General features: G+C 37.4%; 1 protein-coding gene across 1 annotated transcript; it reads left to right on the top strand.

Moving 5' to 3' along the window:
- Window positions 1-3,125: 3,125 nt before the first annotated feature.
- LOC110879335 lies at window positions 3,126-4,876 on the top strand. The gene is made up of 4 exons (XM_022127775.1): window positions 3,126-3,316; window positions 3,451-3,717; window positions 3,970-4,290; window positions 4,399-4,876. Exons 1-4 carry the CDS (start codon window positions 3,248-3,250, stop codon window positions 4,672-4,674), a joined length of 933 nt encoding a protein of 310 aa, XP_021983467.1. The 5' UTR covers window positions 3,126-3,247; the 3' UTR covers window positions 4,675-4,876.
- The last annotated feature ends 9,372 nt before the right edge of the window (window positions 4,877-14,248 follow it).

Raw genomic sequence — 14,248 nt, 5'->3', positions numbered from 1 at the left:
GAGTAATTGAACAATTAGTCCAACTATCCAACAGGATGAACTTGAATGCATCACAGAGTTGAAAAAGTATATGACAAAAGTAGTAGCTCTAAAGTGTATAAAAGTTCGGCAAATGTGGATTGTAAGAGTCCAAATACAAATTCAATATATTTTCAATCACTTCATCATGTAGTTCTTTAAATGGGACACTACTACACTAAGTATTAGTATCAAGTATTCAATGTTTTAAAAACATAGATTAAATTAAAGGGTCATTAATCTTTATTGTGTCAGACGTTTAATTTACATCGCGAATGTTTACAATACATATACAAAGTTTTAACCAGGTCTTGCAAAATGGGTGGGTCAGATAATTGGTAAAACTAGATCAGGTCAAACTAGGTTCAAGTCAAAATGCCCCATTAAATAGGTATATTAGTCGGGTTTGGGCTAAAATGAGTTCAGACCAAAAAGGGTTCTGCGTTGAGATTAGTTGTTTTAGAAAAACTTAAAAAATGGTTCACTTGTAAACAAATTTTGTAGTTGGCGATTGGCGACGGGGAGAGGAGGTGGTGTCGATGACTCGACGGTTGCAACGGAGGCATCAACCAATAGTGTTAGTAGTGGCGATGGTGGAGGCGACGTTGATGGTGGCGGAGACTGAGGCGGCGATGGTTGTGATGATGACTGTGGTGGTGGGGGAGGCAGCAATGGTTGTTTGTGAATGCGACGGGGGTGCTGTTAGCAACGATGAGTAGGTGATTGAGATAAAACATCGTTTTGGGTGGTGAAATCCCATTCAGACTCCCTTTAAACTAACATGTTTTATAAGAATGATATGTTATCTAACTTGATTAGACCTAAAATGAAGTGATCTTATCCAAGCTTGAATATAAATCATGCTATTGTCATTTAGCATGCAAGCTCACTATAAATGTGTAGGGGTGAGCGCGATATGGTTTTAGAACCTCAGAACCTGAACTGGAATCATTGGCCTGTGGTCCCAGCCCACCCCCAGGGCCACCCCTGCATCAATAAAAGGTTCCGGGTCAATTCCGGTTCCGACCCGTGGGTATTAATTTAGAACCACCAGAACCTTGAAAAAACTGCCATCGAACTCCTATCTATTCCTAGTTCCTCGTATTTCTCCTAAAAACTAAAAGTCATTAAAATCATTCAACTTCCTTGCGTATACATAATCCTTCAAAGATCAAACTATCGGCCAATGAAAAGTTCGGACTTTAGCCAATGAAACCTTCGAAGATTAGTCCGTCAAACCTTTTGCGATTCAGTTTTTCAAGGTTGAATAATGTGTATGCTTTAGGGTTTTTTTTGATAGAAAGGTTTTATGTATTTGCTTTTCGATTGATGTTACTACTATTACGGAACATTTTTTTTTTGTTTTATGCAGCCCAATTTACATGCCCAAAATAAGTTAAGGTTCTCGCCCACCAGACCCTTTACCTGACCCAACGGACCCTTTTGGACCCGGAACTAAATAAACATAAAAGGGTTGGTTCGTGGTTCACATTTTACAGGGTAAAAGGGTAAAGGTTCTAGAGGTCCCGGGTCCGACCCGTTGCACAACCTTATATTAAATGTGATTAATAATTCTCTCGTGTGTATACCCATGGCATTATAGTCTAGTGGTATCTTGGTGGTGAGATAAGGCTTATGACCATTAGGTCATGGGTTCGATTCCCACAAAGGGGGTTTTTCCCAGATTTATTGGGTTTCCTCCTGAATTGGTGTATAGGCATTATTGCCTAGTGGAGATGGATATGATCGGGTGGTTCTGCTGGTGGCACGATGATACTCCAGTGGTCCGTCAGTGATCCAGATTTGCCGTTCAAAAAAAAAAAAAAAAAAAAAAAATTCTCTCGTGTGTATAAGCTGACCATCGAAAATCTTGCCACTATAATAGGTGCGACTATCATGCTCTTAAGTTCCTTTCTTTCCAAGTTTATCCTATTTTCTAATTTCTCAAGGTAAATTAAATTTAATCCTTAATATTATCATTCTCAAGGTAAATTAAAATTTAATCCTTAATATTATCATTGTAGTTTTTGTTATCTCATTGTCACTTTTGAAACTGTTACTTACGAAAAATCACCTAAAACTAAATATTAACCTTACATGAGTGTAGTGGTGCACAAATCGGGTTTTTTTAAAAACCGGGTTTCGGGTAGGATCGGGTTCGGGTAGGATCGGGTTCGGGTAGGATCGGGTTTTAAAAAATCGGGTTTTTTTTAAAACCTGGTCGGGTCCGGGTCCGGGTTTTCTACCAAAAATGTATACCCTATATACCCGGGTTCGGGTCGGGTTTTATAAAACCCGGGTATTATAATACCCTATTTCCGGGTTCGGGTCCGGTTCGGGTATTCATCGGGTAGGGTTCGGGTATGCATCGGGTTGGGAAAAAACCCGCACCGGGTATTAAAAAACCCGCATCGGGTTGGGAAAAAACCGCATCGGGTAGTGCGGTTGTGGCTGGAGAAGGCTAGACGAGTGATGCAGGTGGCTGGAGAAGGCTAGACGAGTGATGCAAGTGGCTCAAGCAATTGCATGTTGAGCCGAAAAAAATCAAATGAGAACAACCAGGACCAGCCATGCATTGTCACGAGATGTAGTGGGGTTTTGGTTTAGTTCTTTTGGGCTTTGAAAAGAAATATGTGGATTACATAATTTTGTTCATCATAAGAACTAGAAACCTAATACTTAAACAAGATTCATTACATCAAAGTGCATACATAATTTTGTAAAATCATAAGAACTAGAAGTCTTAACGCATACATAATTAAACAAGATTACATCAAAATCGGGTTTTTTTAAACCGGGTTTCGGGTATAAACCGGGTTTCGGGTATAAACCGGTTCCGGGTTCGGGTTCGGGTATTTATAAAACCGGGTTCCGGGTATAAACCGGGTATAAAAAAAACCGGTTCCGGGTTCGGGTTTTAGATCAAATATGCATACCCGGTCCCTACCCTACGGGTAGGGTCGGGTTCGGGTATAAAAAACCCGGGTTTTATAATACCCGGTTCCGGGTTTTTTTTTCGGATCCGAGTCCGGGTTCGGGTTTTTTGTGCACCACTACATGAGTGTATACATATAGACATATTTACATATTATCCCCCATCCCCATAGAAAGAATAACCTAAGAAATGTTTATTTGGGCTGTAGGCCTGCATCCATAACTTCACAGTTCACATATATAAACTCACGATTCCTTGCTCCCCAATTCATTGACAACGTTTCCTGAATTATCAATGGCTACTTTTTTGCTTTCCAAACCCTGTTTTTATCCTCATTCATCTTCTACTCACCTTTACCGCCGGGTCAGTAATTCTTAAAATTATGGATCTTTTTTTGCCCTAGGCTCATCGATCGTCGTACATTTCTTACTTTTTGATCTACAATATATATATTTTGAGGGGTTTTTTGTTGTTGTTGTTTCATGCTTTTCGTGCAGGATGTGTTTCAACGTCATTCGATTGTTAAATACAGCCTGAGGCAGTATCACCACACTCCTGCTGCTGCTACTGTTGCTGATGGTGTGCATCAAAGAGAGCCCTTCGGTTTAATCCTTCCCGGTGCCCCGAACACGCGCTCACCGACCCCGACCCCGAACACGAGTTCTGCAACCGACGCGAAACCGGTAACTAATCGTCCATTGTCTCATCAAATACTTAATCCCGGAATGATTGTCTTGAGGAATCACATCAGCATCAGGGACCAGGTATTTGTATTCCGTTAATTATGTTGTTTTGCATTTTTTTACATGCAATAAGGTGGCGGAATCAGAGTGGGGTCACGAGGGTCCGTTGATCCCGGTTACAGGAATTTATTGAATTTTTTTATATAAAATATGATATGTTTTGAACATCAAGTTGTTGACTCGTTTATTACCCTGATAAAGAAGTTATGGTTCCGCCACTGCAAACTTGGGTTGCGTTAGTTGTAATCTGTTGACTCGGATGTAATATTTCAGGTTGATATAGTGAACATATGTCATACATTGGGTGTGGGTCCCGGCGGGTTTCAGCAGCCGGGTTACAGTAGTGGATCTAAACTTCAACTACAAAGGATGTGTTTCGGTCGAAATTGGGATCCGGAAACAAAGTATAGAGAACGTTACCGAAATGATGGTTCTATACCGCCCCCGGTTCCACCTGTATTTATTCCATTGGTTCAAAGTTTAATTCAAGATGCTCAAGCCCATTTAACCTCAGCGAATGAAATTCCTTTAATGCGCCCGGATGTTTGTTTGGTCAATTTCTACACGGCCACTGGTCGACTTGGTCTTCATCAGGTTAGCGTTTAAGTTAACCCGTTAGATATAAAACAGAACACATATAAACTCATTAGGTAGGTGGTTTGAAATGGTTACAGATGTTTGTGTGTTTTTGTTTGAATGTAGGATCGCGATGAGAGGCCTTATAGTATCCGGGGAGGGTTGCCCGTGGTTTCGATCTCCATTGGTGATGCTGGAGAATTCTTGTATGGTCATACTAGAGATGAAGACAAGTTACAGAAAGTTGTTTTGGAGTCGGGTGATGTTGTGATATTCGGTGGCAAGTCTAGGCTTATTTTTCACGGGGTGAGGGGAATCTTCCCGAATTCAACTCCTTTGCCGTTATTGGAAAAGATCAAGCTCAGACCGGGCCGTTTAAACCTTACTTTTAGACAGTTTTGAGCCTGCTCGTTTTGCTAGAAGCGTATGGAAGTCGATTGACCTTTAACTAATTAGTGTCTTTTTTATGAAGTCTTGTCTTTGATCTTGTAGTTGACGTTTGTTTCGGTTTCATGTAGATGACTTGATGCGCATCGAACGTTTTGTAGTTTGTAATTGCCTAGATAACTCTGACTCGTTTAAATCACACTCTCAGATTAACGTATTTTGATGGTGCTCTTTGTTCTGCCTCCTCAACCAGTCAACATTTAGAGTTATATTGACTGTTCGAGGAGGCAGAACAAAGTTTATGCATGGACTGTTGATGATGAAGCAGGGATGCATAAAATGTTAAATGAAAATGTGGATGCCATTATCACAAGTCATCCATCTTTGCTTACAAGTCCCATGCTATTAGAAAAGAAAATGCCTTGTTGATGGTTAATTATATATAAGGATGATGATCATTTTGTTGGATATAATGCTCAATTGTCGATTATAATTAAATGTTGCCGTCAAGGTACGACCCAAAGAGTTACACTTTGGGCAACGAACATTTAACGGTGTTTTAATCGTTAATCACCGGATCACGAAATAATAAGCGTAATAAAAGAAACGGGTAATTATTTAGAATAATTACGGAGAGACGGATTAATATTATAATTAATTTGTTAATTATAATTAATATCAGATAAATAAATATGTATATCCATATTGTTAGTTATTAGATATTAATAATAATGAGAGATATTATTTAATTATGAGATAATTATGGAGGAGTTGTGATTAGATTACAATTCCTAATCCTTGTATATCTTTTATTTGAAAAAGGAAAAGGATTTACTAATCATTCTAAAATTAAAACTCTCAAAAAAAAATCAAATATATTCGGAACTTTAATTAGTTGAAGTGGGATGCTTCTAATGGGGGTTCAAAAAAAAAGAAGGAAACAGAGAGTAGAAAAGGGATACGAACTTCATTGACTTTGGGGTTCTTGTTCGTTGCAAAAGGAACCAAAAGGAAAGAGGATCAAGAAGGTCTAATTGATTCTAACTTTTAAGTTCGTGTTTCTTCGATTACGCAAAAGGTAAGTAAAGTTTTTGAACTTTATTTTTCTTAGTTTAAAGGTTTCATTTGAAATTGTTTCAAACGAACAAATATGATTTCGTGGTCAACGATCATCTAGCGAGATCGTTCGTTGAACCAAGGTGTCTTTCTTGGATGTCATGATTCTTTAATTTTATATAACCTATTTTGATTGTAATAAGATCACTGGTGGAAACGGTTTAGAACCGAACCTCGTGTACATGTTTTCCGCTGCGTTCAGTTTGTTTGACAAATTGATAAAATTTTTTTTTTCTAAAAGTTACACGAAATTTCCAACAGTGGTATCAGAGCCACCTTACAAATCAAAGTAGGTTTATTTTTGATAAAGTAGTTTATAGAATTGCATGCTTAAAATCGAGTAGATTTGGCATAGGAATTTGTCATGTATAATAGTTATAGGCAAATTTTATTAAGGCCAAACATGAACACTTGTCAAAGTCCACTTTGACAAAATAATTTTTGGCCTTAACCTATTTCGTTTAGCTTAATGATCGTACTATGCAAATCCGGGTCTAGAATCGGTTTTAATATAACACGCGTACTAAATAAATTTTTTGAGCTACGCGCGTTACACACAAAAAAAAAATAAAACCGATAATATTGAAATAATGATTTTAATATGAAAACGATATATATTTTTTTATTAAAAAAAAAATAGAACTCATTAAATTTTTCCAATCTGAAATTTAAACAAACAAAAAAAAGGAAGTTTTTTTTTAGGGTTGGATCCAAGATTAAGTGGGAGCACAAAAGGGTTTGTGCTACACTTATTGGGCTCGGTTCACGTTCTTGGGCTCGAACGAACCGAACATATTATGAACCCGGAATTGCATATTTATTTATTTATTTTGCGTTTTGCCATGAGATGTTTATTACGCCATAAAATTAATAACTAATACACGATCATTAAAACGACAATTTTAATAAAAGGTTTATTAAGTATTGGATAGGTAATTAAAATAAACAGTTTATTTTAAAATACAAAAAATCAAAATTGGTTTTTCAAAAATTAAAAGTTAATTTGAAAACCGTAATTAATAAACGTTATTAATTAAAATAAATTTGCGACACGACCAACTTAGATTAAATAGGGTATTTAAAATTAATCGGTCGAGTGATTGAAAGGTGTTTCAAGTCGTCACAAATTAAAACGTAAAATTGGTTTTTACAAAGGAATTGTATAGCCTATGTTCATGCCATAGGCCGTACAAGTATTTTAAAACGACCCGAACTGGTAATTTTAAAATATAACCCAAATTAAAATCGATATTCTACGCCACCCTAAATTAAGAACACCCGAACTGATCTATCCGAACCCCTGGTGCTAGTGTTTACCCTGCATCCAGGCCTACGGTTTTGGTTAGGGGTAGTTCCGCGATTTCCATGCTTACATGGGCCGGGTTACAGTTCTGATTTGAGGACAAATATCGCTTTTGCGACACGAGAGCGAATGTTAGTGTTTACCCTGCATTCGTCTTCTACGGTTGTGAAAGTGGGTGTAGTTGGGGTTAACGTACCAATGCTTGACAACACTCGTCATGCGACCCCAAACCGAGAATTGTGTAGTTGACACAATTGGTGATCGTCACCTACCCTTCAATCTATGCCAGTGAAGAGTGCTAAGTCCATTCACTGAGTTATGGGGAGATGGGATCTCATCCTAATTCCTAAAATTTTGTATATCTTGGGTCAAAATTGAATTAGGTTAATGCATGAAAATTACTAATAAAATTTTCTTCTAAATTCTACAGATGTCTACAAACAATTCTGATAACACCAAATTCTCGCTTAAGTCCATCCTTGAAAATGCTAAACTTGATAATTCTAACTTCATGGATTGGTACCGCAACCTGAAAATTGTTCTCAGGGCGGAGAAAAAGGCTTATGTCCTTGAAGGACCAATTCCCGAAGCACCTGCTGCTAATACGGGTGCAGCCCGTAGGACATGGGAAAAACATGTTGATGATTCCCAAGATGTGACATGTCTTATGCTTGCTATGATGATTCCAGAACTTCAGAAGAATCTGGAAAATTTGGGAGCATATGAGATGAGTGAGCAGCTGAAAAACATGTTTCAGCAGCAAGCTCGTCATGAGCGTTTTGAGGTGATGAGATCTCTCATTACATGTCGCATGCAGGAAGGTACTTCGGTCAGTGCTCATGTACTGAAAATGAAGTCTTTCGTTGATCAACTGGAGCGTCTGAACGCACCCCTTAGTAATGAGTTAGCTACGGATGTGATCCTTAACTCGCTACCCAATTCATATCATCAGTTCGTAATGAACTATAACATGAATGGGTGGGAAAGAACGATCCCAGAGTTGCATCAGATGCTAAAAACTGCTGAGACAAACATCCCAACTAAGGGCAATCCAGTGCTAGCGATCAGGGAAGGAAGAATTACCAAGAAGAAGCAATCCAAGGGAAAAGGCAAGGCGAGTAAGCAAGACAAGGGCAAAGGCAAAAAGGTTGCCACTCCGAAGGCAAAGCCTCATAAAGATGCCAAGTGTTTTCACTGTGATGAGATCGGGCATTGGAAGAGGAATTGTCCCAAGTACCTGGCTGAGCTGAAGCTTAAGAAGCTGCAGATAGGAGAATCCTCAGGTATACATGTTATTGATCTATTTTCCTTTTCGAGCAAATCTTGGGTGTTTGACACTGGATGTGGTTTTCACATTTGTAATGATTTGCAGGGACTAAAAAGGATTAGAAAGCTGAAGCAGGGTGACTTAGAGCTGCACGTTGGGAACGGGCAGAATGTTGCTGTGAAGGCAGTTGGAGAATTTATTCTTGAATTACCTTCTGGATTGTTTATTTCTTTAGACAATGTTTTTTATGTTCCTAGTTTGACTAAGAATATTATTTCTGTTTCTGCTTTAAGAGAACAAGGTTTTAATTATGCTTTTGATATTGTTAATGGTAACATCTCTGCATTTTTAAATGGTGTGTTCTATTTTGAGGCTAAGCCTCACAATGGTGTCTATGAAATAGATACTTCTAACAATAGATCAAATAATATGGTATGCTCTCTTTCCTCTAAACGTGTTAAAACTAGCTTTAATCAAACATATCGTTGGCATTGTCGTCTTGGCCATATTAACATCAATCGCATGAGGAAGCTCCAGACTGCAGGGATTCTAGAATCCACGGGCCAGGAGACTTATGATTTATGCGAATGTTGTCTAAGTGGCAAGATGACTAAGGCCCCTTTTACCGGAACTAGTGAAAGGGCCAAAGACCTGTTAGAACTCATACATACTGATGTATGTGGTCCATTCAGGACTATGTCAAGGAACGGGGAAAGATACTTCGTTACATTTACTGATGATTATAGTAGATATGGATATGTTTATCTTATGAAGTTTAAACATGAAACCTTTGAAAAGTTCAAAGAATTCCAAAATGAAGTACAAAATCAACTAGGGAAAACGATTAAGGCACTTCGATCCGATCGAGGTGGTGAATACATTAATCAAGAGTTTGATGAACATCTCAAGAAGTGTGGGATTATATCCCAACTAACTCCACCTGGAACACCACAACTTAATGGTGTGTCTGAGAGGAGAAATCGAACCTTATTAGATATGGTTCGATCAATGATGTGTCGTACAAACTTACCACACTCCTTTTGGAGTTATGCTCTTGAAACTGCTACACGTCTTGTGAATATTGCTCCTACTAAAAAGGTAGAAAAGACACCATATGAGATGTGGCATGGTAAACCACCTAAAGTCTCTTACCTTCGCATATGGGGATGTAACGCTTATGTTACCAGTGAGTCTTCGGACAAACTTGATCCTCGCGGTGAAAAAGTTGTTTTCATTGGATATGCATATCCGGTTGGTTATTATTTCTATAATCCTGCTGAAAATAGAGTTTTCACTAAGCGTCGAGGAACATTCCTAGAGGATGAGCTTATGGCGCGAGGAATTGGATATAATCTTGTGGATCTTGAGGAAATTCGAGAACCACAAATTAATCAACCAATAGTCAAATCTGCCTCTCAACAAAATATTGTTGAACCTGAACCTGAGAGGATTCAGGAATCTGATGTAACACTAGGCGTCCGCAGAAGTACGAGGGATCGTCATGAACCTAATCGGTATTCACCTGATAGGTACGTCTTGATAATAGATCAAGAAGAGCCCTCAACCTACAAAGCTGCGATTTCAGGTAACGAATCTGAAAAATGGCTCGAAGCCATGGGCGTGGAGATGCAATCCATGTATGACAACCAAGTCTGGGATTTGGTTGAACTTCCTCCCGAATGTCGGACTGTAGGAAGTAAATGGGTTTTCAAGTTGAAAACAGACATGGATGGAAATGTGCAAACCTATAAGGCTCGGTTGGTTGCTAAAGGATTTACTCAGACTCAAGGAGTTGATTATGAGGAAACCTTCTCGCCAGTAGCCATGCTTAAGTCTATTAGGATTCTACTTGCCATAGCCGCGTATTATGACTATGAGATATGGCAAATGGATGTCAAAACCGCGTTCCTAAATGGACACCTTACAGAAGATGTCTATATGGAGCAGCCTGAAGGTTTTGTAGATCCTAAGAATCCTAAGAAAGTTTGCAAGTTGAATAAATCCATTTATGGATTGAAACAAGCATCTCGAAGCTGGAATCTTCGTTTTGATCAGAAAATCAAACAATTTGGTTTTATCAAAAATGAAGATGAGCCGTGTGTTTACAAAAAGGCAAGTGGGAGTTCTATTACTTTTCTAATCCTGTATGTAGATGACATACTTCTCATTGGAAACAATATCCCGATGTTGCAGGACGTTAAATCCTGGCTTGGTAAATGTTTCTCAATGAAGGATCTTGGAGAAGCTGCTTATATTCTAGGAATAAAGATTTATAGAGATAGATCTAAGCGGCTACTTGGACTTAGTCAAAGTACGTATATCGATAAGGTCATTCGGCGCTTTTCGATGCAAGATTCCAAGAAGGGTCTCTTGCCAATGGCAAGTGGAACCGTACTGAATAGTCATCAGTGTCCCAAATTGGACAAAGATAAAGAGGATATGAAAAAGGTTCCATATGCCTCTGCTATCGGTTCCATCATGTATGCCATGTTATGTACTAGACCGGACGTATCGTTTGCTCTTAGCTTGACTAGCAGATATCAACAGAATCCTGGTAAAAGTCACTGGATTGCTGTGAAAAATATCCTAAAGTACTTAAAAAGAACTAAGGATATGTTTCTGATATTTGGCGGTTTGGAAGAAGAGCTGAAAGTAAAATGTTACACTGACGCAAGCTTCCAAACGGATCGTGACGATTCACGATCTCAGACAGGCTATGTTTTTACTTTAAATGGTGGTGCTATAACTTGGAAGAGTTCTAAGCAAAGCGTGGTGGCCCAGTCGACCACTGAATCAGAATATATAGCGGCTTCAGAAGCTGCTAAGGAGGCTGTTTGGATGAAAAAGTTCATTGCTGATCTCGAAGTTATACCAAGCATACAGAAGCCTATCGAGATATTTTGCGACAATACAGGTGCAATTGCTCAGGCAAAAGAACCAAGGTCGCATCACAGCACGAAGCATATTCTCAGAAAATTCCATTACATACGGGAAGTTTTGGAAAGAGGAGACATCGTAGTAGAGAAAATTGATACTAATCAGAATCTAGCGGACCCGTTTACTAAGCCTATACCTCAAGTGAGACACGAGAAGCATGCTGATTGTATAGGTCTTAGATATGCTAGACAGTGGGTCTGATTTTATAATTTAGTAATTTGGTGCATTTTGAACTGTAAACAGTATTTTATGTTTATTTGAATTTAATGGTTGAATGTCTTTTAAACTATTATATTTGTGTTCAAATATTAGTACGTTAAGTATCTATGAATATTGTATTCTAAAATGTCCGTAGTCTATCAGATTCGTGAGAACCAATCTGGTAAAAGACTATTGTGAATTAGATGGTTGATCCATATCATGGATACTCAAAGTGTTGAGAACCATATTCACTGATATGATTAGTTGAATCATATTGGGCGTAACTCGTTTCAAAATGATCTTCATGGATCTTAGTCATAAGACATTTTGAATAGGTACGATCATTGTATCCTTAGACCTACGGTACATACTAGAACTAACTTAAATGAATGGTTGCTCTTTGATTCTATCTAACGCTGTACGTAACTGGCAGTAATAAGGATAGTTTTGGGAATGATCTGAAGTTTAGTGGGAGTTGTTTGTAGCCAAAGGGATCTGTGCTTCTATACTTAGGAGAGGAACACTCTGGCGCCTTTCGTTGGTTTGAACTGGTGTTAACGCGTGGCCACGCTCGAACTAGTAGTAGTTTGATAAACCACTTCAAATCAGGAACGAAATTAGAAATGGTTGAATAATATATGAGAATGAATTGGATCCATGTCTCATGTTCAACAAGTGTTCAATACAGAGGGATAAATGAGTCAATAACCAGGGCTATAGTATTTGCAAAACCAAAGGTTTGATTATGCAAAGAATTAGTTGACATAAATTTGTCATACCTTGCCGGGGGCAATATGATGCAGCTAGGCACCCACTATTGTCTACATTGAAACTTAATCGGCCAATCGACCAAGTGGGAGATTGTTGGATATAATGCTCAATTGTCGATTATAATTAAATGTTGCCGTCAAGGTACGACCCAAAGAGTTACACTTTGGGCAACGAACATTTAACGGTGTTTTAATCGTTAATCACCGGATCACGAAATAATAAGCGTAATAAAAGAAACGGGTAATTATTTAGAATAATTACGGAGAGACGGATTAATATTATAATTAATTTGTTAATTATAATTAATATCAGATAAATAAATATGTATATCCATATTGTTAGTTATTAGATATTAATAATAATGAGAGATATTATTTAATTATGAGATAATTATGGAGGAGTTGTGATTAGATTACAATTCCTAATCCTTGTATATCTTTTATTTGAAAAAGGAAAAGGATTTACTAATCATTCTAAAATTAAAACTCTCAAAAAAAAATCAAATATATTCGGAACTTTAATTAGTTGAAGTGGGATGCTTCTAATGGGGGTTCAAAAAAAAAGAAGGAAACAGAGAGTAGAAAAGGGATACGAACTTCATTGACTTTGGGGTTCTTGTTCGTTGCAAAAGGAACCAAAAGGAAAGAGGATCAAGAAGGTCTAATTGATTCTAACTTTTAAGTTCGTGTTTCTTCGATTACGCAAAAGGTAAGTAAAGTTTTTGAACTTTATTTTTCTTAGTTTAAAGGTTTCATTTGAAATTGTTTCAAACGAACAAATATGATTTCGTGGTCAACGATCATCTAGCGAGATCGTTCGTTGAACCAAGGTGTCTTTCTTGGATGTCATGATTCTTTAATTTTATATAACCTATTTTGATTGTAATAAGATCACTGGTGGAAACGGTTTAGAACCGAACCTCGTGTACATGTTTTCCGCTGCGTTCAGTTTGTTTGACAAATTGATAAAAAATTTTTTTCTAAAAGTTACACGAAATTTCCAACACATTTAACCTTTTCTTTTAACTTCGATTAGTATCTCATTTTTGCAGTTAATTTGATTCGAGGGTTGGAATGTCATATTTGGTTAAGAAATTAATTATATACAATAAGAATATGAATTCTAAAAATCACATATTGGGTTAAGAAATTAATTTGAATTGGAATGTCGATTTCATCCATCAAATTTATCACTAACATGTTTGGTTCTTAGGTTTGTTGGAGTAGGAATATGAAATCTAAGAATACAATATTTTTACTAAGACACTGCTTAGAATTGGAATTGAAATAAATCCACTCAAACTCGTTAATGTAAGACCATGAGCAATGGGCTGACATAGAAAAACATTTCTACGGGCAACATTGGAGGGGGTGGATTTTTAGCAAGTAGCACATCAGGAGGTTTGGTGTATATGCAAAAGCATGTGAGCCATAACTTAATAAAAACAACTAGAATTACGACCCGCCGCAATGCGGCGGGATTCTTTAGTTATAACTAAGTCGATTTAGGATGCACTCGTTATGTTGAACCTGTCAAACGGAAAAAAATAGACGATGTAAAAACGTTCACCCACACACGCACGTTGCGTGGTGTTAACTCGCAAAATTTAGAACGAAACGTAAAAACGCTAAACCAAAGACGCACGTTGCGATGTGTTAAGTCACAAAATTTAGAACGAAGCATAAAGCGAAAAATTTGTAGAAAATGGAAATTATAAAGGACCAAAGTTGAAAGTAAAAAAAGTTGTGAGGATAGATTTGTAAAAGATAAAAAGTTTTGTGTTAAAAGTAAAAAAACAAATAATTTTGGGTTAAAAGTAATTTATGAAATACTTTTGGGTGAATAGTAAAAAAAATCAAGTTTTTTTTTTTTTTTTTTTTTTTTTTTTTTTGTAAAAGCCCAAAGCGAAGGTTACAACAACCATATGCATAACCATTTTTTCTTTGGAAAACCCCCAAAGCCAAGATTACAACACATAAGTAAAAAAAATCAAA

Source organism: Helianthus annuus, chromosome 9, assembly GCF_002127325.2.
Source record: "Helianthus annuus cultivar XRQ/B chromosome 9, HanXRQr2.0-SUNRISE, whole genome shotgun sequence".
NCBI lineage: Eukaryota > Viridiplantae > Streptophyta > Magnoliopsida > Asterales > Asteraceae > Helianthus > Helianthus annuus.
This window is presented reverse-complemented; position numbering and strand designations above follow the sequence as displayed.